General features: G+C 27.5%; 1 protein-coding gene across 1 annotated transcript; it reads right to left on the bottom strand.

Moving 5' to 3' along the window:
• Nucleotides 1–276: 276 nt before the first annotated feature.
• On the bottom strand, nucleotides 277–26,442 carry LOC123295288 (probable serine/threonine-protein kinase MARK-A). The gene is made up of 6 exons (XM_044876574.1): nucleotides 26,386–26,442; nucleotides 16,807–16,967; nucleotides 15,502–15,747; nucleotides 13,493–13,645; nucleotides 7,281–7,436; nucleotides 277–1,812 (listed from the first exon to the last, which is right to left on the bottom strand). Exons 1-6 carry the CDS (start codon nucleotides 26,413–26,415, stop codon nucleotides 345–347), a joined length of 2,214 nt encoding a protein of 737 aa, XP_044732509.1. The 5' UTR covers nucleotides 26,416–26,442; the 3' UTR covers nucleotides 277–344.
• Nucleotides 26,443–27,070: the final 628 nt, after the last annotated feature.

Below are 27,070 nucleotides of genomic sequence, written 5' to 3'. Positions count from 1 at the left end.
GACTTTAGTACATTCTGGAATAATTTTAAAGACTTATTGATTCAACCAAGTGGAGAAGACAAAAAGCAATTGCGACTAATCATTATTACATCGTTTAATTACGTTTCTCGATAATTCGTTTTTCGAAAAAGTCAATTATTTTTTCCTTTGTCATTTACTGGTCTATTCATATTTATTCAAAAAAAATTATAACATTCCAGAATTTCTCTACAAGTCACAAATATTATGAATTTTTGCTTCAAATACTTTTGGCTACTACTACTTAGAGATGGCAAGATTAATAAATATGTGGGTATAATTCGATACCGTATAAGTATATCGATATTGAATGGTGAATAAATTAATTAACACCATTTTCCACCGTCTGATAAATGTCCATTATGACGATTCGACGATGAAGACCTAACAAATGATAAATAATGTAACGATGTTGGCCATCTTAAAGCCGAATGATTATCACTACGTGACGAAGCTCGAGAATTTGATTCTTGATTTTCATATTTATGTGGTGGGGGTTGCGGAGGTTGTTCCGTAGGACGTTCTATTTTCACTACTGTACTTGGTGCTGGAGGTGCTTCACCTTTATGATTACGTTTTAGTGGTTTTTTATCATCCTTATAGTTTGACATACACGATAATTGTGTTGGGTTCGTTTCAACGGATTGTAAACTTTGTGCACGGTGTAATGATAAACGTATAGGTTTTTTCGGTGGTTTTGGCCGTAATTGTCGTGGATCAGCACTTTCACGTCGTTGGTAGTATGATTGTATTTTTTTATCGTTGGCAATAGGTTCCGACGTATAATCGACATTTTTCATCGAATGAACTTTCGTCGACTTCGTGTAGTGATTGTTATTTATGCAAGGTTCACTGTCGAAATCTAACGATTTCACACTACGTGTATCGTAAAGTCTTGATGATGGTTCCGAATCTTGATCTAATTCATCATGACTATGTGAATCATGAATTATTCGATTCGAGTGATGATAACGATTATTATTCTCATGATCGGAATGCGAAGACTTTCGATGGTGAGAAGAATATTTTTCTTCGGGATTTCTTCTCTGATGGTGATGGTGGTGATGATGATGGCTAGAAGATTTTCGATGATCAACCGAAGAATTTTCTGAATTATAATCAAGAGTACGCGTTGAAGATTGTGAAGAATATCGACTATGTCGTGTTCGTTGGTTAATGTCTTCAGGAGCTGGTATATGCGTACTTGAAATATTCGAATGTGATGACCTAGGTCGTAAAGTTCGTAACATATCACGATTATCAGTCTCTAAACCAGGTAAATTTGCTACAAGAGCAGTAACTTGTGGTCCTTTTTGAAATATTTGTAAATCCGAATTTCGATTCGGAGATGGAGGTGGGGAAGTAATACTGATATTTGTAATGTTTTGACTATTTTTCACAGTCGATGTAATCACTTGACTTTGTGATGGAGGTACTTGTTTCTGTACTTCCTGTACATGATTATTATTATTTTCGGAGTTTTTCCGATGTAATAATTCAGCTACTTGCTCTTCTAGGTATGATATTCGATGAGTTAATCGAAGATTATCACCTTTTAAACCCTCTTTCATTCGTTGTGCTTCCTCGGCACGTTCTTTAACTACTTCTAATTCTGCTCGTAAATGCCCGACTTCATTTGATGTAGCCGATTGTATTAGATTTTTCTCAATTATAAAGTTATTTACATTATTACGTAATACTACGATTTGGGCGGGATTTGGTGCTACAGCCAACAGTCGTAGCATGTCTTCTTTTGTTTTATTTAATACTAATTTTCCATTAACTTCAACAACTCTGTAAAAACAAAAACATAATTTAAAATATAGAAAGATTCTAACACCAAATTTAAAAAAAAAATAAAAATTTCGGCATTCTGAATTAATCCATAGAGTGTCTCAATCCCAGAAAAGCGCTAGTCATAAATGAGTTGTCGCATTCGCCATTTCACTGTTGAGTGCTCTTTTACGTTAGTCACAGTTCAATGCTTTTTTTTAAATTTATACCCCGGTCTTAAGTCTTTGAAACTCTGAAAGTCTTAGGAACTTTGAATAACTCTGAATTTCTCAACGTTTTTTGACTAGTCGGAATAACTCTGAATTAGACTAGTCCAAAAACGTTGAGAAGTTGAGAAATTCAGAGTTCTTAAGACTGTTTCAGAGTTTCTAAGACTTTTCTAAGATTTTTGTGTTTTGTTAAGGCTTTTATTGTTGCTTACATTTTTTTTTTGATTATTATTGTTTTTTAACCCATTGTGTTGTTATTGTATATTTTATTATTATTAGATTTTATTATTATTATTATTAGATTTATGTATATGTTCTTTATTGTTGCTTATTACCAATTATGACAATTTGTATACCAAAATGTAATGGTCTTTGCAAATAAATGATTATTATTATTATTATTATTATTATTTCACAGAGTTTTCTAAGACCTATTAAAACTTGTTATTTCTTCAAATATTTTTTCCAGCAGGGTAGTGATCCAAAAGGTGTCGAACTGATTCACATAAGCTTGCGCAAATGACATCTATAGTCAAAGAAAGGAATATTCATGGAATATTATAAAACATAAAATAAATTATTTTTTCTAAATATTTAAGAAGCATCTTTTCATTTTTCAAACATAATAAAAATCTCCTCTCCTTGGGTGTGCGGATATACGCTATAATGATTTTACTGCATGTGAAATTGTAAACAATGGATCCGTCCGTGTTTAGTAATAATAATTATTGTAAAAGGTCGTATCTTTACACTTTACTTTATATTATGATACAGTAAAGTATTTTGTTTAATTATGCTAATTAATATATATTTAAAGTTTGATAATTATAAAATAAAATATATAATTCTAATCTAATAATAGGAAATTTTACATCAAAGAATTGAATAGACTTTTCATACGTTGAACTATTCTTTTATTAATAATAATTATACAGTAGTGTTCGGTATTGTTTTCTATTTAAAAATGATTTATATTTCAATTATAAGATATTTATTAACCTTGTTTTAATTATTATTTTTTAGTGAATCTTTTGAAAACAATTAATTCGATGGCTTTAAATCGTCCTACATTAATACCCATCCGATGTTTATAAGATATAATTAAATCGTATTAAAAATCGTTAGGTATATGTATACGATGAACCATTTTAATCGATAATGGGAAAATCTGGTATTGTAAGGGAACATCTTTAAAAACCTTGAATTTATTGAATTTGACCTTGACTGTAAAGCCATTCAGTATATCTATCGATAGATGGCTTCCGCGTGATCAAACTAATCAACAAAGACTTATGGCGATGTATATACTAATTTGTGTTTTATATCAAAAATAATAAATTTACTGCTTACGATCGATGGTAAGGCAGACAAGATAAAATTCCTTTTTTTTGCGTAATTTTTTTCCGGATAATTTTAAGGTTTGTTTTTATGACGATATTCAAATATGTCGTTACGGGTAAAATGATTCCCTTTATATACGTTAAAATGATCCCTATTTTGTGTGTAAAATTATAATAGATAAAATGATTTCCCATCACGTGGCGGGTCTTAAATGTGATAATTTAGATGATTTTACCAGTGTTTTTTGTTTCCATACTAATCGAATGATGAAATGTAAAAAAACAGTTCATATTTTATGTGAACTGACAGAAATAGAGGCGATAAAATGTTTTGAAGAAAATTAATTGGTTTTTTATAAACAGTACCTTCCTTAGTTACCTAAAAATTTTCTGTATCTCTAACTAGTATCAAGAATTGAATCAAAAATTATTATTTCCTGTATAGATAAATTTTAGCATAAAATATTCAAATTATGAAAAATTATTTCGAATAAAAATGTCTGTTTTCTTTATAAGGAACAACTTAATTTAAACAGTTTTTCTATTTTTGTTAAAAGCCAAGATCACGAAGTGGCCGAGTTACTGCTAGTTGAATAAAATTTCGAAAAGGGCACATGTATGAAAATGTAATTATTAATATCAAGATTTACAAAGAAACTGATGAAAAAAACAAAGATAATTTCACGCAGGCATAGCACCTATAGTAAAATTATTTTAATTTTATAAGTTAAATAAAAATGCATAATCACGATCATTTTTCAAGGTATTACCAATTATTTTTTTCACAAATCGTTAATTTAACTTTAACACGTTCGTATGAAAAAATTTTATTATATTATTTTATATATTAAGTTTCTCTTTTCGCGTATTCACGCTTGACCGATTTTATATTTATGTTTTTTTTCTGAATTGATCAAGTTTTATTTCAAATGTGATTTAAAGTTGTCAATGTAGATATTATGTTGGCACCGATATGCAAAGCCGCTTGATTTTATTAAATTTAGTTAAATTATAAATAATTAATTAAGAACGTTCATTCACCAATCTGTTTTGCTATGTGCGTTCATAGTAAAACTTTATGTAAATTTTAAACAATTTTTTTTTTTAAATTATTTTATTTAAGGTCGCTTTTTAACAACTAGATTTGAGACTGTTCTATACACATTTTTCATTGGCGTGAAACTTTATAATTTTTTTAAGAATCCTCTTAAATATTCATTACCCTTTACTCTATCGATTGGAAATTCGAGGATATGTTATTGATAAATGGTATTAAGTAATTTGGTGGTCTAAATTGGAACTACTGAAAAAGAGGTCTACTTCCTGTTTAATACTACAAATTTTTATCGCCAGGGATTTATCTGATTTGAATTTGAATATTTTTATTGGCCTTAAAAATTAGTAAGTACAAATATTGCTATCTGGTAGTCGAAATTACTGAATGCGGGTCTTCTTCTGATTTTGATTAGTACGAATTATTATCGCCGGTCTACCTGTCCTGGGTACTTTTATTTTTCGAAAATCCTGTTAATTTTCCCAACAAAATTTTCGAAAAATAAAAGTACCCAGGACAGGTAGACCGGCGAAAAATAAAAGTACCCAGGGCAGGTAGAATATGAATACATATAAAATAACAAATTTCAAATCGATAAAGTAAGGGTTTAATCGCAGTGCTTGAAATTCAATTGTAATTTTAACCATTTTTATCTGGGAAACCGCTTTTCTTTATATTTTTTTTCCACTAACGAATATTTTAGAGAATTCTTAAAAAAATTTTACGCCAATAAAAAATGTGTAGATATAGAACAGCCTTAAACAATTTTAAAAGAAAATTGGAAAAATTTTGACATTTTGTTAAAAGTTTAAATAATTATTAACTATGGTGTTTCAAGTTTCAAGTTAGATATTATTTCGAAATTATTTTTGAGAAATATTGATTTATATTTTTCATTTAGTCCCATGTTAAACCTTGCTTTTTGTCACTTATGTGTTTATGCCAAAATTTTGTATTTGAAAAACTTTTATGTAATATATATTGTTTCAAAGTTTTTGTTTTTATTTTGCTCTGTCTGTCTTTTTTACAGAGTAATTTATATATTGTTTTGGTATTTTGAAAAGTAGGTATAAATTAATTTTATAATTTCGCTAATACTTTTACAATAAGGTTGCTTTGAAAATATAAGTGCAACATGATTTAAAACTAGTTTTATTATGTTACTTATTACATTTTATGTGTGGATAATATAGTAACACATAGTGTAATAATAAAATTATAAAAATAATTAACTCATTTGCAACAATTACTTCCTACATATCAGTGTCACTAGTAAGTATCCATACCACATACAATGTAGATATTGGAATTTATTTTATGTATTAAATAAGGTGATGTTGATGAAATGTTTGTAATTTATTTTAATACTTAACAATTACAATAAATGTAATGATTTCATTTAAATTATTACCTGGTAATTACCTACATTAAATCCTTTTAATACAGTCTTTATAAATATTTTGTAATGTTGAGCATAAATAATGATTTTATGTAGTAAAAAAAGGTACATTCGTGGTCATTTTTTTCCTTACGATATAATTCGGTCGAGTCGTTTCAAGCCGGCCAGTTTTAAAAAATTTTTATTTTTGAAGTGAAAACTTCTTTAGTGACTTTGGGTACTTTTGGTAGGGGAAAATGTTATGGGTTCGCGTCACCAACATGCTGTGCGACAGTGCTGTGCGCGAGAGACGCTTTTTGGATGAGCGAAATCTCGTACGTTCGCGTCTCCAACATGCCTATAGCAGTATATCTGTAACCATACAACTGACGTATTGTGTAACATTAGTGCTTCGTACATAACAAGTACATTGAATTTTATGTAAATACAAATACTATCCACAAATCATATGATTGTATATTAATTGTTATTACAATTGAATTGTATTTAAATTTTGTCATAATCTTGTACAGCCCGTAATATATTTAAATAATAAAAAACCCTATAAACATGTATATAATTGTTGCTCGGAGTTTCAATAGATGTGAAAACCAGACTGATATTGATAATTTTAATTCAAATATTATGAAATTTCAAATTTTTATGCTAAAAGTTTTAAGTTTTCATTTCTATCAGCAGTCCCCATGACTGCCAATTTTTTTTAATCCTTATTATACTCGGAAGTTATTTATGTAGGCCTCAAGGATCGCACCAGACCTACCCCACGGCTTGTTGTATTTTTGGAATCAAAATTTCTTAATAGACTGACATGAATTTTACCGTAATCGGAAATAAAAAATTTGAGTCGACCTTAATAAATAAATTAGAATTTGTTTGGAAAATTTTATTTAAGTTTATAGAAGTTATCACTTGGAGTATAAAATTGGAATATCAAAACCAGAGAAAATTTATTTTTGCTATTTTAAGGAATATCGAAATAAACCCACAAATTAAAGATATTAGTAAAGTTGAATAAATTACGGACACTTTGTGGTCTCAAAAATTATAATCTAAGATACTAAGGATCCAAAAATCTGTCCAGTTTGATTTTGCGATTCGCCAAATAAAAAATAATTTTACAAATAATTAAACTACATAATCTGAAAGTTAAAGCAGCCCTTATAAGATTGACGATATTTGTTAAATATTATATAATATCCCATATTACTTAGCACTACTTCTAAAACAACAGTTTTATTTGTCTTTCATATAAGAGTGATATAAAAAATGCACGTTTACATAAGTCCTAAAAATTTCTACGGAACGGAATCCTAGAATAAATAAATTTTTTTACTAATAATAATAGTAAAAATTTTTTTTTTATATTCACAAATTTTTATCAATGAATTTTTATATTTTTTTTTCAATAATTAATTAAAATACAATTTAAATGAATAAATTATTAATGAATGTTTTTAAATACATACCTATCACCTTTACATAGCTCCGTATCATCTAATGCCCATTCAACATATAGTCCGGGGTTATTGTCCTTAGGTGCCGCTCCAAATCGAGGACTTTTTGCGTCGTATTTGACCTCAATGGCATGCAATGTTACATAGCCGCTACATCCTCTAGTACAGCTATAACCAAAAGATTTTATTCTTAAAATACAATTTTAAAATCATTTAATTGTTTTAAGTTTATAACAAAATACAATTTTTTTTTTGAAAATAATCGATTATTTTTAAGTAAATAATTTTAATTATTTTGGTTTTTTTTATTTTTAAGTTTGGTGAGAGATAATTTGTTACGGTTTAATATTATGTAACTACTTTTTTATACGTTGAAAGGCATAAAAATACTGTTTTTAATTAACTTTTGGTTGTCCATATTGATCAATCTTCTAAACTTAAGTTAAATAAATACTTAAGATTATATAGTCACTAATGCCCTGCACAAAATTTGTACAAATTTCTCGTTCACTCTGTTTCTAAATCGAAATTTGACAGAGCTGCCAAATCTTCGATTTTCGAGGCGTTTCTCCGGTTTTCGAACATAATCCCTGTTTTATTGGCCATTGTTACAACAATATACAGCAGACGTATATAAAAAAAAAGTTTGAAAAAATATCTATGATTTTCTAAAAACTTGAGTTGATATATTGATTTTTTATTTTATAATTATTAAGGATGTTCCGACTAGTCGGCAACTAGTCGATAAAGCCGATTACTTTTGTAGTCAAAAAAACGCCAACTATCCGGCTGCTTACTTTGTATGTATTTGTCAAGAAAAATTTTTAGGAGAAATTATTTTTTTTTTAAATTTTAATTGTTAATTAATATTTTTTTTTGTAGAACAGTCTTATTACTCGTAGTATTTGTTGGTTTTTCCCTGTCCACCACGAGAAATTATCATTTGACTTTGATTATACTTTACGGGAAGTATTGCCCAATAGGCCAGAAAGAAATGCATACTTTCGAAGTTTTTTGACATGATTAAATAAAAATTGTAATTGAGCTCTATCACTTTAAGGTTATTGAGACGCTACAGAAAAAAAAACATTAACTTAAAATTTTGAGAAATTGTTCTTAAACATGTAAAGAAGTCACAGTGGCGGACTACACCAAATTAAGAATGAGAGTAACATACACAATAAGAGTAATTACAATTAGCTAATTCATACTGATGATGACTACTTGGTAGTCGAAATACGTAAGTACAAAAAATTGATCTAGGAAATTGGGGCACAAATTGAAATTGTCTTTATGCCTTAATGTCTGATCATAAACCTTATTAACTAGTTCATTTGATTAAATTCAAAAATTTTATTTCATTTTTTGCCTTTGTATAATATCTACTATTTCTTCTATACTACTCAAAGTTATGCACAACCCTTTTATGATTGTTCCATGTACCTATATAATTTTGTATTAAGTTTTTATCTATTTTTGCATCTGGTCGACGATACCAACTGTTTATCTGATCGCAATAAATAATAATAGATAAATAGAATAGTTTAAATACAGAACAATTATCGTTGCAATATATTAATCCATAGTTAAATGTTTTCGCTATTTACAAATCCAATTTCATGTCTATAATAATTTTCAACGTTAAATACTTCTAATCAGAATATAAAAATAAAAAATCCGTTGAAACTTTTAAAACATTTATTTGCATGCGAATGGGTGGAGTTTTAAATAAAATTGCATGAAAATATGGTAGATAAAAGCCGTGGTGAATATGATCATTAGATCTCTTTGATCGGATCCATAAGTTTTCGATTAAATATATTCATTGTTGAATTAGAGTAAAATTTATTATCTACAACTTTATTTTAAGATAAATTTTTCCATTATTATTCATTCTTTATATCTGCGTTCAAATCTACATTCTATTTTCTGAATTACATGCAAATCTTAAGAAGGTCGATGTAAGAACTTCACCATATTAGACCATTTTATACTAATGCGCCATAATGAGGTGGAAATAGGTACAATGATTCCCGTTGTCTGCCTTTTTTGATGATTGCAACTGTATTGTAAAGTTTATTAAGGCAGTATTCTAGTCTATAAATTTGAAGAAATCGATTTTTGTTTCCATATTTTTTAAAAGTTAGACCCTTAAAATATGTCCTTAAACGGATTTTTCAAAATTTGAATTATTTTCGAAGACACATCGAATTTTCTGGGAACAAAGTTCGAATTGATCGTTCTGTACTGCGAGCTTCTGCTGATTCAAAAGAAGCCAGAACAGCTAGGTTAGCAGAAATAACTTGGCAAAACAATGCATATGAAGTAGAAGAAGGCTCAATGTATGGTTCAGGGATCGCCGATTAATCCAAAATGAGTAATAATTATTATCCAACTTACTCTGCCGGAATTGTTTCTCAAACTTAAAACGCTTTTTTCTTGAAACTACATTTTCGAAGTGGTTGACATGATATCTCAAGTTCCACTCGACCGATTCCTTTGAAATGTGGTAAGAATCTTCTTTATAAATCCTTCTATCGTCTGAACATTGGATTTAAAAAAATTTTGGAAAAAAAGGTTCGAATACACGATAGCTACATTTTCACTAACTAACAATTTTTCGAATTTTTTCATTTCGGAACACTACAAGGGCTGGAATCGTGTTAGGGTGCCGTGTACAATTAATCAGCTTGTAATTCTAAGAAATTTTTATTTTTTTTTACAATTTTTTTTATTATATTTTTCGAATGTCAATAAATATATTTCATTTTTTAAAAATCTTAGTTTGAAAAGTGCCTACAATTTAGATTTCTAAAAAAAGAAATTGAGGCTTTAACCGTGTCCAGAATGCAACTTATAAAAACCGAGTTTTTCGACGTCTTTATTTATTTACAGTATCTGTTCGAAAGATATAAATTTGACAGCACATATGATGTTAGAACATTGTAGACTCACATCAAACGTAAATAAGTTTTTATTAGTTTTTTTCGGGGAGATGAAAATAACTTACTTCGTGTCAGAGAGTTGATAATACTTTTTTACATCGATTGTTGTAGTACCCTATGTGAAATAATTTCACATAATATTTATATTTTACCCTGAAGTAATAAATATCCGTGCAACATGGTTTCAAAAAATGATTATTCACATTTCATATAATAATATAATAACTATATGTAAGTATTCAGACGTATTCTTCTTCTTTTATAAATTAACCATGAATTAATTGTTGTAAAATATTTAAATAATGGATATATTTATGAAATATTTACACGCATCAATCAAATATACATATTATTATTATTTCATTATTTTTGATGAATGTTTTGTGAATCCTTATGTTCTTGAACTCAATAACTTTTAATCTTGACCTGATTATTAGTGGGATTTGGAATTATTTTTAACTAAAAATTTTTATTTAAGCCGGTTCAATACTCATTTTTCAATGGCGTGAAATCATTATTTGATTGGCGTGAAACTTTATAATTTTTCTTAATTAAGGATGTATGACACGTTAGTGGGGACACAAATTTAAAAATATATATTTTCAATATAAGACGAAAAATAAGAATAAAATTTTCGATATCCAGAGTAATTTTTAAAATATCGAAAATTGAAAATTTTGTTTAGTTGTTTACCTTTCGAAATTTCGAAAACCAAGGCAGGTATCGAAAATTTTATTCTTTTTTTTCATTTACATTCATGAAGTTATAACAAAATTCATCAGTAAAGTTGAAAATAAGGTGCAAATAATTTCAACCACATGTCTAAACTTACCTTGGCGCTCGTACTCTTTTTATTTCTTAATAAAAAGTATCCCATTAATCCCATATAAAGAAATAATCAAGACAATTTTTCCCCCTAAGGACTCGAAAATATTTAACCTAAATTGTCGCCCAAAGGATCGTGGATTTCGTAATTCTGGGGGTGTTTGCAAATGCCTCGAATATTTTTTTTTTTTAAATATATTTATTATACTGTATTTTCAACAGATAATATCATTTATGCAGTAAATAAACCTCGATTATGATTTGTATAATCTACATTATATGATTATTTAATTTAACTCGACAAATTATTTGGCTATATATGTTTACGCTATTTGTATCATAATAAAAACGTTAATTACAATCGAGAGACTTTGATGGTAAAAAAATTGTATACAAGAGTTTAGTAAACAAAACATAAATAATAAATGATTATATTTAATATTTGAATTTTCTTGTTTGTTTTAAAATTTCTAATCTTCAACGAAAAAGAATTTTGTTAAATTAAATTATACCGTTAAACATTTTTTTTATAATTTACTAAGGAAATAAATAATTTAAAAAAAAGAAAAAACTTATATGTATATATAAATGAGCATTTTGATGAATTTTTCTGTAAATAATTATAATAATGAGGTTTTATTGCAAATGATAATACCTAGATATCCAGTTATATAATAATAAAATTAAGAATTTGTTATGTAAAATATAAAATTACACAAGTTGGTAAATAAATAACTGGCGCGGATACAGAGAGAGATCAATGGGTGCGATTAATCCCTCCACTAGCTGTGTTTTACTCAAAATTTCTGATAAAAATATCATCAACAAATGTGACCGATAAAAAAATTTAGCACTAGGCTATTTCGCGGAACAATAAATGATTGATTAAATAAATAAATAGGAGAAAAATGCACAGGGGAATGGGTCACATTTTTTAAGATATTTAACCGAAACTTGAACCTTTAACTCAGGCTCAATTTTGCCTAGCGCCAGAGATGGTTAGAGCTATCGAAAAAAATTATTAGAAAAAATTGCTTAGAATATTTTTTATGTCCATGTACCGATTTTCATGAAAAAATTCCCATTTATAATTTTTTCACTATCAATTTGCCCAGTTTATTGCCCAAGACACCCATAGTTGTTTTACATTCCATAGTTGTAAAATTAAAAAATAAACTTGTAATAATTTTGGGTAAAGACCAAAATAATGAAAAATTGAAAATGCAAATTTTGTCATGAAAATCGGTATATGAACTTAAAAAAATATTCTAAGCAGCTTTTTCTTATAATTTTTAGCGATATCTTAAACCATCTCTGGCACAAGGTAGAAATTTTAAGAAATTAATAAATTTTTGCCCTATTTGTCAATTTGTAATAGGTTATTGAGTTTAAGGTTCAAGTTTCTGTTATCTATCTTAAAAAATATAACCCATCCCCGTTTATTACTGTGCAAATTTCCAAATCGATATTCCTATAAATAACGAAAGTGTGAGGGTGTCTTCATCTTAAATGCGACACACTGTGTGTGTATGAGTGTGGCAGAACGAAGACCATCCGGTAAATGCATGTATTACATGGAAAAATATCATAAATTTTATCGAATTTGTGGTACGAATTTTTTGGAATATAAGAAAAATTGTTACCCCTTCCCCGAATGAACTCTGTATCCGCACCTGATAAATAAGTAAATAAATAAATAAATTCATTATAAAATTGTACTTAGTAAAACTAATGAATGTTATTTTTATTTGAAAATGAAAAAAATAAACTTGTTCAACTTCTAAACGATATCTAGTTCATATTACACAGTTTCCGCTTCACTTATATCAAGTATTTTTGCCTGGCATACTTAAAGCCTTATAATTCTGGAGTAATAACTAGAGATATTTTGAAAATACTAACAAAAATTTAAAATTATTTTCCAAAACTGTCATTCTAATGGTATTTGGTTATTAGTTGCAGAGTTGAGTAGCTTTTTTGAGTACATATTTGAGGCATATTGAAAATATTAAAGTTGACAACTTGCGAATATGTGGATGGTGAAATCGACAACCTGGCTGGGAAGTTGGGGGGGGGGGGGCGTTAGTGATCTATGAAATTTTTTATTTGCAATCAATTTTTCCTATACAAAAAATGTTCTTGGAGCAATTTGAAACTTACATCGTTTTAAAGTCTTATATTGGACTTGAATTTAAGGAGCTCTCGATCCCTCTTTTGTGTTCAGTCCCTAATAATGCAAAGTACCATAATTTCCACAAAACAAAAATAAGTCAGTCATAGTCACAATTTAGCGTCCATTGGCCAAGTCCTTCAGGAGTTATATTAATCTTTTTATATATATATATAATAAAGATTATTATTATATTACATTAAATTTTATAAAATAAAATAAAATTATAAATATATTATGACAAGTGACTTAGTGAGTGTAATAAGTATAAGAGTATTATTTACCTGTATAACGTTGTTTGTGGTTTGCTTGTCTGGGGAATATCCTCCAAACATAATTGTAATGCTCTCGCTTCTTCTAGTAAACTTAATGCATTCAATTCTTCACGACCAAGTTGATATTCTAATTCTGCTTGTTGAATACGAACATCAATATTACTGAAAGAGATGTAATTTTATAAAAACAAACAATCTAAACTAAAATTTAATATATAAGGTGTCAATAGGGAAAAAAAGTCATTGTTTTATTATAGTCTATAGCGCTAGCCATCAATTATTTCGTACAAGATTTTACTATAATAGCGTTTACTTATTTTGATCTTTAACGTTATTAATATCCAGATGAGAGACATACCTCTATTCTGAAGTTACCATGATAAACTAACTCAGATGTCGCGGTTTTGATTTCGGTTCATATATAAGTTTGTATTAGAAATGCCAAGAACATTAAAAAAGACATCTCTTATTATTAATACCTACAGTAAAAGATGTTAGAAAAATTGGTTAATTAAGGAAAATGCTCACTTTTTGCTAACACCTGGTTTCTTACGTATAATAATAATAATAATAATAATAATAATGGGGGTTTAACCTCCGTATTTGTGACATACGCCTTATCACAGAGGCCACGCACACCATTATTTGTTAATCTTTATTTATTCAATTACAAACATATTTTACAATTACATTTTTTGATGTGGGTGGAGTCGATTACTTCGTTCTTGTTCACACTGCCGCTGCCTGAATTCGAACCCGCAACCTAAGTCTAAATAGTCCAACGTTCTATGACTAACGCCTTAGAACGCTCGGCCACTTACTCAGTTTCTTAAGTATCAAATATCATTCGTCAACCATGAGTTAGTTGACTTATCAAATAAATAAATAAGCAACTTGTATTATGTATATGCAATACATGTATGAGAAATTTTCGATAATTTGACAGTCAGACATGAAAAATACTAATCTTGTACATGTAAAACATATACGTAATACAAGTTACCTATTATTTTAATTTTTTAAATCAACTTTTACATGGACCATTTAATTAAGAATTTATTGTTTATTAACAAATGCATGTTATGTTTATTAACATCTAAGAAAGACATTCTACATGGATTTAGAAAAATGTGAGCGGTTAATTTCATTTCCCTTAATTTGTATTACATCTTTGAGTGTACTATATGTCTCACCTTTAAGATCATCATTTGATTTTATCGGGCTAAACTCTTCTTTGGCATAAATCTTATACTTGATACTTGAAAATCGCTAGACGGATGTAAATTATTTTATGCTAGGGATTTAATCGCTGGATTTATATAAGGGGTCCAGGGCGGCAAAATTCGGAAGGTGAGAAAATGATAGAACGAAATGCACCTTCCGATCTTTTTGAAACTTCTACATACGAACCAGCTTTACACTGAGTTTCCGAACGTGGAATAGCATATAGAATATTTCAGCTTCATAATTTATGGCATGAACCATAATAGACATATTCTAGAAGTGTTTTGAAATTAAATTTTTTTTATTCCCATCCCTTCCACCATATTATGATTTATATTCGTTTTGTAGATTTTCAGATAAATTTTATTGCACTAAAAAATAAATTTTTCACCACATTAGTCTCTGTAATAGCTTGAGTCGTTCGATTTAAATGTTCAGGATGATATTGAATGTCGCAAAATTTTACTTTTTTGCTATAAGAACAGGAGAGTGGTAACATTACAGTATGTTTTCGTGTCATAAAAGTTCGGAAATGATTGAAATGGTTTATTTATTTTAATTGGTGATAATTTAAAGAGCACTTTGGACGGAACTATATTTAAAATTATGACAATGTTTGGGTGGGATACTTTATGATCGCTATTTTTTTTTGTTATGCCTCTGATTATGAGACACTCCATATATTTTTTATATTTCTATAAAAAGTTTTTATGAATCTAGTTAAAAAGATATTAAATAAAATATTCTTGTAAAATATGTTAAAAGTTTGTTTTTATGATTGAAAATCCACTTACTCAGTAATATCCAAACGTTCTAAAGCTATTTTTAAATTTTTTATTGCTAATCTTTTATTATCCATTTCAGCTTTCACTCTGGCAAGACGATCTTCAGCATGCTTCCGTTCCACTGATGTTAATTGTGTTGTATGATTAATTGGTGGACCATTTCCATTTGATTTTAAAAATGGTAAACCTCCTATTCCACCGCCATTCGTTCCTGGTGTTGTTGGAGTTGTTGTGTGATTTATTTGCCCTTTTAAACTAGAAAATAAATAAAAAAATTAAAATTCAACTCATATTATTAGTTTTCACAGTGAGAAGTCAAATGCGTGAAAAGGTAAGTTCCATTTTTGAAGCCTAGTGGGGTACATTTTTCCAAGTAAAAAAGGAGAAAAATCAAAGAAAATAACCCAAAATAAAGAAATCAATAATAAATTGAAAGAAATTATTAAAAACTTTGGGACGGTATTTGAAGATATTTTGTTCACTACAAAACTTCTATGTCCATAAGATATTAAAATAAAGAACAAATCACTTTGGTACGCTGAGTTGTTTTTTTATACCCTGTATATATGATATATATATCATGGTATACTATCTTTAGTCCCAAGTTTATAACACTTAGAAATATCGATGATACGAACAAAATATTGCTATAAATGTTCATAAAATCACTTGGTTAGTCCATTTTCGGTTGTTCGTCCGTCCGTAATCATGATAACTCAAAAATGAAGACATATCAAACTGAAGTTTTTTTTAGCGTGCTTGGGTCGAGAAAAGTGAGTTTGAGTAGGTAAATGGCCAACATGGGTTAATTGAAACTCGGGTCCGTAGGACCTATCTTGTAAACCTTTAGAGATAGAACAAAACCTTAAACGTAAAAACGTTTCTTATAAAAAAATAAAAACAACTTTTGTTTAAAACTATTTTTCGTAAATATCATTGTTTACTCGTGAGGACGCAAATTAGGACAAAAATTTGGTGTCTATTTTTTCCAAAACTATAACAGATAAGGAGTTGAAAATTTGCAGGTAGAGCTTCAACTAGTAGAAAAAATTCTAGAAAATACTTTCGAAAACTAAATAAATCGCCATAATTGTGTTGGTTTTTTAAACTCTTCTATAATAATGCAGGCAATGGCATTCTACACTTTCAATACAGGGTATTTTAACAGTTAACTCAGTCAATTGTATGTTTTCACTTGTTTTAATCAAATTTTAAAAAGTATCACTCTTAATGAGAGACCTTGCATTCAAGGATAGTAATTAAATAACAAAGCACTTTTTAAAAAGCGATATTTATATATAGAAAAATAATTACCTTTGTATAACATTTTCCTTATCACGTAACGCCAATCGTAAATGATCTAATTCCCGTGAAATTGGATCTACACGAACAATACTCGCTTTGGATCCACCTCCAATACTTCCATTCTTCTTTCGTCTCGGTGTTGTAGACAGTGATACCTCTATACTGGCCATCTATAATAAATGTAGAAAGAACTTTTTTTATTTATTTTCGTATTTTTCTTTTTTTGTTTATAAAACTGTTGATTATTTAATTGATGTACTTGAATATAGAGATTGTAGTTAATATATAATTATTATTATATGAAAATTGTTCAAGGCTCAATCTAGATTTACAAGATTATTTTTTTTGTTCTTTTTTTATTATTAAAAATGTTCGTACATACATACATACAATGTATTTTTGCAAATAACAGTGGCGGTACCGTGAAGTTTTTATTTTTTACATTTAAATAATAGTGAAGAATTTCAATAGAAATGCCTACCCCAACCTGCCTTTTCAATTGAAAACGTTCATTTTGAAAACAACCGCATTATTACTTTAGAAAATCGTTTTATAAAATTCCCATTATTTTGAGTCGAGCTCATTTTTATGCCTTTTTACTTCTAAAAACTGAAATTTCTATAATACAATTTTATATTTGCTAATACAATTATTTTTTACTTTTTGTTATTGTTTACTTTAATCATGTATACGATATTTATTTACATTATGGTTTCTCGATTATAATTGATGTTTTTAATATGATACATACAGCGTAAACTAAATTGACAAATATCTTGTCTAGTAATCTTAATTAAAGAGAATAAAAAAAAATACACTCGAACCATGGACTCGAACTTGGACTTCTTGGATTCATGTCAAGCGCCCTACCAATTAGGCTATTCGAGTTCTAGACACATTTATTTATGTTTCGAAGTTATATATGCCCCCTCTCCTAAAAATACTAGTTTTGGAAAAGAAAAGTTTAAAGTAAATTTCTGCTTATCTTTTAGTTAAGGTTAATCAATTCAACTTGTAATTATAAAGCACAAATTTATGTTTTTAAATGTGTTAGAAATACATTGTAAAGCTATCAATATGGGAAAAGCACATATTACTCCAGATGCTTCCACATAATCTCTTGAATTTTTAAAACTAGGGAAAAAATTTACAATAAAAAATATTCAAAGCTAAGCAAATTTTCAAACGAAGTAAATTGGATTAAAGTCGACGCTGTTTGATGTTCTAATAACATGTAAATATCTTTTGAGTCAGTGATTTCAATACTTATAAATTCAAGAATTCTAGTGTACCTTACTAACTAAAGTCCCGGCTATCCCGTTTCAAGATGCTGCTAAAAAATAATCCAGTCAAACTATTAACTACCGGAACTACCTTTTTTCTTGAAATTTTTTTTGAATAAAATCAAGTTATACATATAACTTCAAAAAGCTTATCCGATTTTTGACAAATACTGTAACAAATAACAGTCGGTTTATCCGTTTGAAATCTACGATGCCACAGACCACAGATAAACAATTGTCTCAAACTTATAACTATTTTTTGTTGTTGGAAATTTAAAAACAATATTAATTAAAGTTTATTTTAGTTGGTTATTTTCAAGTTTGTTTTTAAATTTTTTTCTTTTTTTTTAACAATTAAATAAAACGAAATCATGCTAAGGTAATTGAACTGAAATTGATTTTTAATTATATCATTAAAATTAATTTATTAATTCTGGCATAAGCAAGGTTACATCTTTTCAAAACATTTTTACGTCGTTTAAGGAAAGGTTTTTTTCGTAGTTTAAGTAAAATTAAACACAATGAATTATTGCTTCCTTCGAAAAACTTTATTCAGAAAGTGTTAGTTGTTTTGTAAGTTTTTTACTCAAATCAGATCATGGATTGAATTCGTAAAATCAACAAATTTTTAAATGTGCTGCCATGTCAGGTTAAAATTGATGAAAACCAGCTTTTTTCTAAAAATAAATTAATCAACTCTTTAATAATTTAAAATTTTGTCTCCCACTCAATAAAGTGGCATATCCGTGGTTCAAAATTTTTAAATTGAATTTTTGAAAGTGGTGAATTAAGGCTGTCGAATTCAAAACTAAAAAGGCTGTCGAATTCAAAACTACTTCATTGTAACATCTGAAAAATACGTTATATAACTTTTTGTAAATAATTCCAAAAAATGTATGCTAGTTTTATACCTGTAGTAAAAAGTACAAAAAGAAGTTTGGAATTTCAATGGGGTTAAATTTTTATTATATTTTTTTTTAAATAAATGTAAATATTATTAATATGTATTTAATTATAACATTTATGTTATGAAAAATTATAAATTACTTAATTATATATATTGAGAAAATGCATCGATTAAAATTAATTATTTCTTACAATATTAATTGCTTATTTTCATAAAAATGTTTTATTTAATTGAAAATAAATTAATGATTTAATAAGTGGGTGCGAACGTATTTTATTTGTTTTTATATTTTAATTAAATACCTCATATTTATATTTAACACCCACTTTATATAAAAAAGGTGTTTTTTTTTTCTTAATTTTAGCATGTTTTAAATATTACTTCCCAGCAATTATTTACTATAAATGATTTAAGATATTTATTTTCAATTTATTATAAATATTTTTATGGATATTTTTTATATTACTCCTATGTACACAATATACAATATCGATGTAAGACTCAATAAAATTTTTTGATTTTGAACCCCTTTAAAAATAACATTTTTACTTTTTGTAAAAAAACATACAGTTTTGTAACTAAATTTTTGAAAAACATAAAGTTTTGTATAAATGTCAATTTTCATTTCGAGGATTAGAAATATTGTAACACCTTTACTCTGGTCTTTAATTGTTAGAACTTTCTTTTGAAAATAGCAAAAGAAATTAATATAGTGGAAGCTTTGGGTACTTTTATTTGATACCACAAATAAGTATTTTCAATGCACCTGTCTTGGTAAAGCAAATAAATCCCGATTAATTAAACTTCGGCGTATAAAAGCTCGAAAATTATATTTTCCGAGTTCGTTATCGCATTATAAAAGTGCTAATAATTTTTTAATTGAGAAGAATAGAGCTAAATTGTGACTAATAGAGAATTTAATAGAGCGAAATTATGTATATTTGAAAACTTTTCTGCGGAAGAAAATCTGGTATGAAATATGTATATGGAAGTAGTGTGGAGGTTTTAGACAATTTATTTATTCATAAAAAAGTGGTTTTTATCTTAATTTTAGGTGTGAAAAAATTTGTAAAATTAAAAACAAGCTATTAATTTCATAATGAAGAAATAGAATGCGATAAATTTACAGTTACTTCATAAATTCAAGTTTACATAAAATCTTAGAAAAATGTTGAGGGAAGAAAAGTTAAGCCAAAGACATCAACAACTCAATAATCATAACTCCAAACTACCGACAGACCATTATGGAATTTTAGTAATTTTCGTATTGAAAAATTGATATGCAGTGTTACAATTTTATTTCATAAAATTTGTAATGGCCATACCGTTTTTCATGGTACAAATAATTTTTTAATAATTTAGATTGACATTTCTGCTTTATGACATCGTAAAATATAATCAACTTCAATACAACGCCTCGGATAAAATTTTTCAGTTTGGTAAATAATAAATTTAAAGTAGGAAATAAATATAGTAATAATAAAAAATAATATAATAATTAATAAATAAAATAAAATAAATTTTATTATGATTTGTATAAAAATTAAAATTAAGTAGTCATTATCAATTATATTTTAATGTAATTTTATGTATTTATAAATCATTTTATTACATATTTTAGTATTTATTTTACCATCCTACATCAAGAAAACAATATTTATTTCATGTTTTTATTTATATATTCGTACAGGATTATTCATTAAACAACATATATATTTTTTTGTTGTTGGTTTTGTTTTTAAGCAATACACACCTGAGAATTTGGTTTTCCTTAATCAAGACAGGCAGAATAGTCCAATTTTCTTGAAAAATTTCTCTAATTATTATCAAGATTCTCGAGTCATCAACATTCACAGAGCTCAAAGACCCCGCAATATTAGATAGGAAAAAGGCTCTCCGTGAAACTTTTTCCCACCCTAACCCATATAATATAATATATAGTTTAGTTTAACTATAACTATAGTTTAGTGTATGACTAGGAAACTAAACTATAATTATAGTTTAGTGTATGACTAGGAAAATGGCTTTCTTTGAAACTTTTTCAAACTATCCCCAAAATATTTTTCGGATCGTTCTGATCAAAAGACTCACGATAAAATTTTTTAACAGGTTTTTTTTTCGTTTTCGAATAAATTGACGTCATAGGTATGTATCTTAAATAAATATTGCAAAAATTGAGTATAAATTTTTATTGTTTTACCTCTATATTAATAGGGACTATGGCATTAGAGCTGAGTTAAAAGGAATGGCTTTTCCAGGCGAACCCTAGATATACACTAAAATATGCGCACAATATACTCGAAGGATAAGATGCTAAATCACCGTACGAAATCAAAGTTTGGATTTTAAAATTTGTTTCACGGCGGACAATGGTGGATAAATGTTATATTAGTCTAGTTAACATGTACGATTTTTTCTAACTTTTTTGTATATTCTCCGAAAATTACGAAACAGGTGTCATTCGATTCGTAATTTTATGTAGAAAGTTTACTGAAAAATCCGAAATGGCGCTGAAAAAAATTGCAAAAGTTATAAACAATTAAGTGAAAAATAAAATAGAGGGGGCTCAGTTTTTTTTGAATAACTCAAAAAATATTGAAAATTTTCAAAATCTGAGTTATTAAAAAAAAACTGAGCCCCCTATTTTATTTTTCACTTAATTGTTTATAACTTTTGCAATTTTTTTCAGCACCATTTCGGATTTTTCAGTAAACTTCCTACATAAAATTACGAATCGAATGACACCTGTTTCGTAATTTTCGGAGAATATACAAAAAAGTTAGAAAAAATCGTACATGTTAACTAGACTATATCATCCTTATCCGCTTAGGTAAGTTTCGAACAAAAGTCGGTGGAATGAGTTCACACACAAACATATTTTTGTGTATATCTATATATAAGTCCTGTGACAAAACTTATTGCAATCCTCCTAGCACAGCTACAAAACAATTAGATTACTATTTCGACCCGTATTGAATTCCGTAGTACAGTACCCGTGGTAAACGGGGCCGTTGCACAAATAAGTATTAGGAGAACACATTTTCAAAATAGTTCAATTTAAAATATATTCTCCTAATCAACATTTCTCTTTATTTTGTTAGTTGTTGAATTTAGTATTAGGAAAATATCACTATAAAGACTGTTTCATTCGAAACATGTTCGCCTATTCAAAGCTACAAAGCTTAATTTTGTTACTCTTGGATTTTATGATGGCGGATTTGAGCTTCTCAATCTCTACAGTCTACTTTTTAAATCGCGAGTCTATTTTTCAGTGAGTCGTTAGTCAGCACAAGCTTTTAAATGAGGGGTAAATCATAGACTTTGATAAGGGAATAAGGAAGATATCGCCATGTAACAGAAAATCAGACTAGAGAAAAAATATAAAAGATTAATTCATTCTCATACTGATAAATATGTAATATGCCTCATGATTCTTTTAAGAAATTTCAGCAATATTACATCCATTTATTTCATCTTTGAAAATAAAATTAGAAAATTATTATTTTTAATAAACTTTCCAATAAGAAACGATGCTATTAATTAAAACGTTTCAAGCCTGTCATATCTAATTCACACTTTTCAATATATTAAAAGAAGCCGCGACCTTAACAACAGACATTCACATAAATGTTTATTTTAAAACAATACAACTAATTAATTTAAAAATAATAAATATATCATTTCATGCTAAAATCAAGGTTATGTGAACATAATCAATCAAATACACTATTATTGTTTGAAATGAATAACACTGTACCTGCATAAAGTACATATATTATTAACATATACGAGTATGTGATATGTGAATGTGTATATATGATTATATAAAGTGTAAGTATACGTGTGTTTTAGTGGGCACACGTGTAAAACTCTTGTTCTGTGCATAGAATATTTAAAAATAGTATAATCATTTTGGATTTTCGACTTTCAAAAAGTACAAATAAAAATATTCGAAACATAGTAAGTCGAAATTTTTGACCCATTTCTGCTCAGAAAAGATTTGATTGCATTTTTGATTTAAGAACGAAAAATTTTCTATAAAAATTTTCGAATTTTTCACTGGAAGCGAGGAGTACATCTTGAGAGCAAAATATCGCAAGGATGATAAAAGGAAATATGAAGCAAATTTAAGAAGAAAAGCGAAGCTTTTTTATAAATAAGTATAATATTATATAATATTTATTCAAAATTTTCAATTTTGGGTATTTTGAAAATTACTCCAAATATAGAGATTTTTTTATTTTACTATATTGTCAAGTTATAACAAAATTCGCTATCAAAATTGAAAATATATATTTGTTAAAATTTGTGTCCCCACTACCGTGCTCATAGATCCTTAATTAGTCGGGCACAACGGATTTTTTTTTTGTTTTAAATAATTTATTACGGTTTAAACTTTAATTTTAAATACTTTTTTTATTTATTTTCACCGGCTAGTTTGGGAGAAATATATAAAAACATATTATCCATTTTCCGTTTTACCATAGCCAATGTTGAATATGCCTACTTTTGAAGTCATTAATATGACATAAGAACTTACTGACCAATAAACAATCATTTACTTCATGATTTATAAAACAATATACTATGGTCAGCATGTAATTAGGCGAAAATAAAACCACATTGACAAACAGTGTTCAGCCCACCTACATTCTACTAAAATATCATCATTTTAATTCAAATGCTCCCCGATAAAAAGCAATATCATCCGAGAAACACATAATGATTTAAGGAGACATTGCAGAATTTTGAATAACATGATTAATAACACAATAAACTTTGAGTTTTTTCACAATAAAAATGGTTTTTGAAGCTGAGGACAAAAATAATAATTGATAATTGAATTTTAATAATTTTTAATATTATTTGTGATTCATTTGAATGACTGCAGTATAATGTAATTAATTATATTATAATACATATTTATGAATTATAATTGTCAATTGTATGTATGCGTTGTAAAACTTAAGAATGCTTATTTTGATAAATGTTTTTATTTATAATTGTATATGGTTATTTTACATATATTTTAGTTGTAATAATAAATAATCAGTTTTATATTCGTTGTAAATATAATTTAACGATTTTAAAAGAAATCAAAGAGGAAATGATTAGTTTTAGCAATTAGAAAAGTTATTGAAAAATCTATTATTGTGGAACAAATTTTTATTTAATTCAATCTGCAGTTGCGATGTTGTTTAAATGCATTTTGAACATTTTGAACATTTTGAACATCAGAACAAAAAACAGCAAAGATTTTTGAGTCGTGTTAAAAATTGCGATATTTTAGAAATTCATTTACACAATAAAATAAACTAATGTATTAAAAATAATTACTGGATTGAAGTAAACGCGACTATTTGGATATTGATGTTCTTATAACAAGTAAATGCCTCTTGGGTCAACGATCTCAATACTTAATTCAAGACAATTCAAGTATTTGTATCCTTGAAATTTTCTCGAAACAATAAACTATTTACTTGCTACCATTTTAGTTAAAAATATATTTCCTTGCAACAAATTATTATTTCTTCATTGTGTGTATTTTATTATTTATTTCGTAGTGTGTATTTTATTACCGAAAATGTCGATTTTTCGGTTTTTTCGTCGCAACTCCGGATTGGAACTCAAACTTCGCAAGAAGGATGACTGTTCAGAATCACATCTAATGAATTATCAAACTAGCAGATAGTGACCGTTTTTCAACCCCCCCCCCTTGTCAACTTGGGGCATTATCTACTATTATATTTAAGGCTCAGCAGACAGTAACCATGACCATCAATAAATCATATGGACAGTTCTCCAACTATAACAATTTCGATTTGATTAACATATCTCTAAAATGAAAAACCTTAGTCCGAAATTTTTAATTAAAAATTTTTAGAGAACAAAATAATACTTTGTACATTTAGAAAACTATTGCTCAAACTTTTCTATTACTCAAAGTTTTGTTTTATAATATTTTTTAAAAGTTGCGTTGTTTTTTATTTGTCGACATAAAAATTTATTATTATATTCTTCGATGGTTATCTAAACAACTTTGCGTGAAAGTACATACGTAATAGATACTGCTCAAAATAAAATCATAGTCTGGGCGTTGTTATTTGCAAATCGAGTATAAATTCTTCACATTACTCATATATACAGTATTAAAACGTTCAAAACGATCGATTCATCTATCATAAATAATATTCTTAAAATCGTAACTTTAACATTGAAATAATTTTTATTTCAAGATTTTTCTGCATTATAATTTAAAGATTTAAGAATATAAATTTCAAAAAAAAAATTAAATACAAAATGCACCAAAGATCACGATTCATTCATCCTTATACAGCCGTAGGCATAAAAGCGATGAATATCAGATTAGGTTTTACATATTTATTATATTATACAATGTGTACAGTGCTATTATAAAAAATTTAAACTTATGCACTAAAAGTATAAAAATTCCTTAAAGAATTTTCAAACCTGAGCCGATTTGGAAAATTATCGCCAATTTTTAGTTTTTTTCGAGTACGGAACCCTAAATTCGTACTCGAAACATAGCTAAGAACCCTCTCCATTAAATTGCTCCTTTCAAACAAAACCAAAAAAATCAAAATCGGTTAAGTCGTTTAGGCGCTACGATGCCACAGACAGACACATACACATAGCGGACAAATTTAGAACACCCCTTTTTTTTAGTTCGGGGGGTTAAAAATAAGAAAATGTTTAAGTACTCGCTTTAGGTAATTTATATTTCTTTGCGCTCCCACCATATCTCAAAAACGGAATATGTTAGATAGAGAATTTTTTAATTATATTTTTTTATACTATCTTTCCATGACAAACGTTAGGAAGTATCATTGAAATTGGATTCGGAAAAGTAAAGCTATATTATCTGCTTAATAAGTAAGTCAGAGGACAAAACGTTATGCTGTACTAAAAAAATCGTATTGTAGTTTTTCCTTTAACCGTATTATAGCAGAATTTGTTTTGTTGTATGAATGGCATCACTTTTTAAAATCACTCTGTACTACAGTGTATTCAAATTAAATGAATCTGATTATTTTTTGAAATTGAAATATGTATTTCATACAATTCTATAATGTACACAAACAAATAAAATAAATTAAATTCTGTCTCATCATGGGACAGAATCGTATAAAAGGAGCTGTAATTTTTTTCATTCTCAGCAGTTTCTTTTCTCATCAGTATGATATCAAATAACCTAAATATGTTCTAGGTTAAATTATGGCTTCCTTAAAATTGTTTGCATGATTTTGCAAATTAATTAGATAATGAAATATTAATTATAGCCATAAAATTTGCGCAGAAAAGAATTATTTATGATCACTCTCATTTTTATTAATTTAATTAAGTATTGTGTTCAATAATATAAAGACGATAACATACCTTTGCTTCTAACGTCTCTAGCTGTGCCATTCTTGGTTCAAATGGACTAACAGGATCTTGAAGAGTTGTCTGAAAAATAAAATGTTTATTCTTAAAACAAGGTAAAGAGTATTTATTGGTAAAGGTAAACGATTTTGTGGTATTTTCTGATGCTTTAAATATTTTCTTAATTATGCCATACTCGTAAAATTCAAACCAATATACCTACATAAAAAAAAGAATGTGAGTTGTCTTGGGCACTCGGTAAGAATTATGTTCTTTTCGAAATAATATATTTATTATTAATTTCAAAAAAATCTTTGTTTTGAAGACAATCCACATGAGGGGCGATTACTGTACCGACAAGACTATGACTCGCTATAATTTATGTATTTTTAATTTTTGTAAATTGTTAAATACAATTTTATTACCATTCCTTCATTGTGCTTGTTATTCAATTTCAACGAAAAGGGCATAGTTCCTAACGGGTGTCCCAAAGAGCCTCTCGGTATTTTTAAATTTTGTTATTTTTACTTATTAGCGCCAATTATTGTCTTAATATAGAATGTTAATATAACCGCTTGTCTAACAAACCCAAACGGTTAGCTTTAAATTATCAAAAATCTGTTGAAATAATTAAGAAGTAACTAATCAAGAAATGTCATTAAAGCTAGAAAGCTTTCAATCATATAAAAAATTTGTATTA

This window comes from Chrysoperla carnea, chromosome 3 (genome assembly GCF_905475395.1).
Source record: "Chrysoperla carnea chromosome 3, inChrCarn1.1, whole genome shotgun sequence".
Taxonomy (NCBI): domain Eukaryota; kingdom Metazoa; phylum Arthropoda; class Insecta; order Neuroptera; family Chrysopidae; genus Chrysoperla; species Chrysoperla carnea.
This window is presented reverse-complemented; position numbering and strand designations above follow the sequence as displayed.